This window comes from Pterocles gutturalis, unplaced genomic scaffold (genome assembly GCF_000699245.1).
Source record: "Pterocles gutturalis isolate BGI_N339 unplaced genomic scaffold, ASM69924v1 scaffold35046, whole genome shotgun sequence".
NCBI classification, from domain to species: Eukaryota; Metazoa; Chordata; class Aves; order Pterocliformes; family Pteroclidae; genus Pterocles; species Pterocles gutturalis.
In genome coordinates, this window is record NW_010104171.1 from 3,627 (window position 1) to 4,303 (window position 677).

At 57.2% G+C, this 677-nt stretch overlaps 1 protein-coding gene across 1 annotated transcript in view; it reads right to left on the reverse strand.

Moving 5' to 3' along the window:
* Positions 1–677, reverse strand: part of SLC16A4 (solute carrier family 16, member 4) — a gene marked incomplete at its 3' end in the record, with an annotated part of 4,612 nt that overhangs the window by 2,898 nt on the left and 1,037 nt on the right. Inside the window, 1 exon segment of the mRNA XM_010086978.1 lies at positions 466–612. Within this exon segment, the coding sequence (XP_010085280.1) occupies positions 466–612 (147 nt within the window).

Below are 677 nucleotides of genomic sequence, written 5' to 3' on the forward strand. Positions count from 1 at the left end.
GAGAGAACAGAGGGAGAAATCACGGGGGGAAGATCCCAAACGATGCTTTGCAGGGGGACGGGGATTTGGGGTCGTTGCATCCTGGTGAGTGCCCCCAGGAAGGAGGGGGTGACACAAGAAATTAGAAATTGGGTTAATATTGAGGAGAGCATCCCCCCCCATCACCTGGGAGCTCAAGGAGTGGGGGGAAGGAATCAAAGCCCAAATTGATGCTTAATGCACCCCAGCTCAGCAGCCGGGAATTATTCAGCAGCTGCTTGCTCGGAGGCGTTAATTTTGGTGTTGGGGGTGAGGTGGATATCTCTGGGTGGACAGAATAAACCCGCTGCGGCGAGGCAGCGGGACACACACCGTCCCCGTCCTTGGACTCTGCGAAGACGCGTGTTGGTCCCAACCGCCTCCGAGCATCCTCGGTGCCCCTCGGATCAAAGGGGCTGGAGGTTGGAGCGATGTCCCCGTCCTCACGGACACCAGCTCACCTCCTAGGAAGCGCAGGGAGGACATGATGGAGCCGATCCAGCTGACCTGCTCGGAGGAACCCCCCACGTCCTCCTGGAAAGCCACGAAGAAAATCCCAAAGGTCTTGAGCATCCCCATCACCAGGACGTTGACCTGAATCGGGAGCAGATGGAGGTGAGATGCCAAAAGCAGGAGGAAAAGCTTTTCCTTCTGCTTTT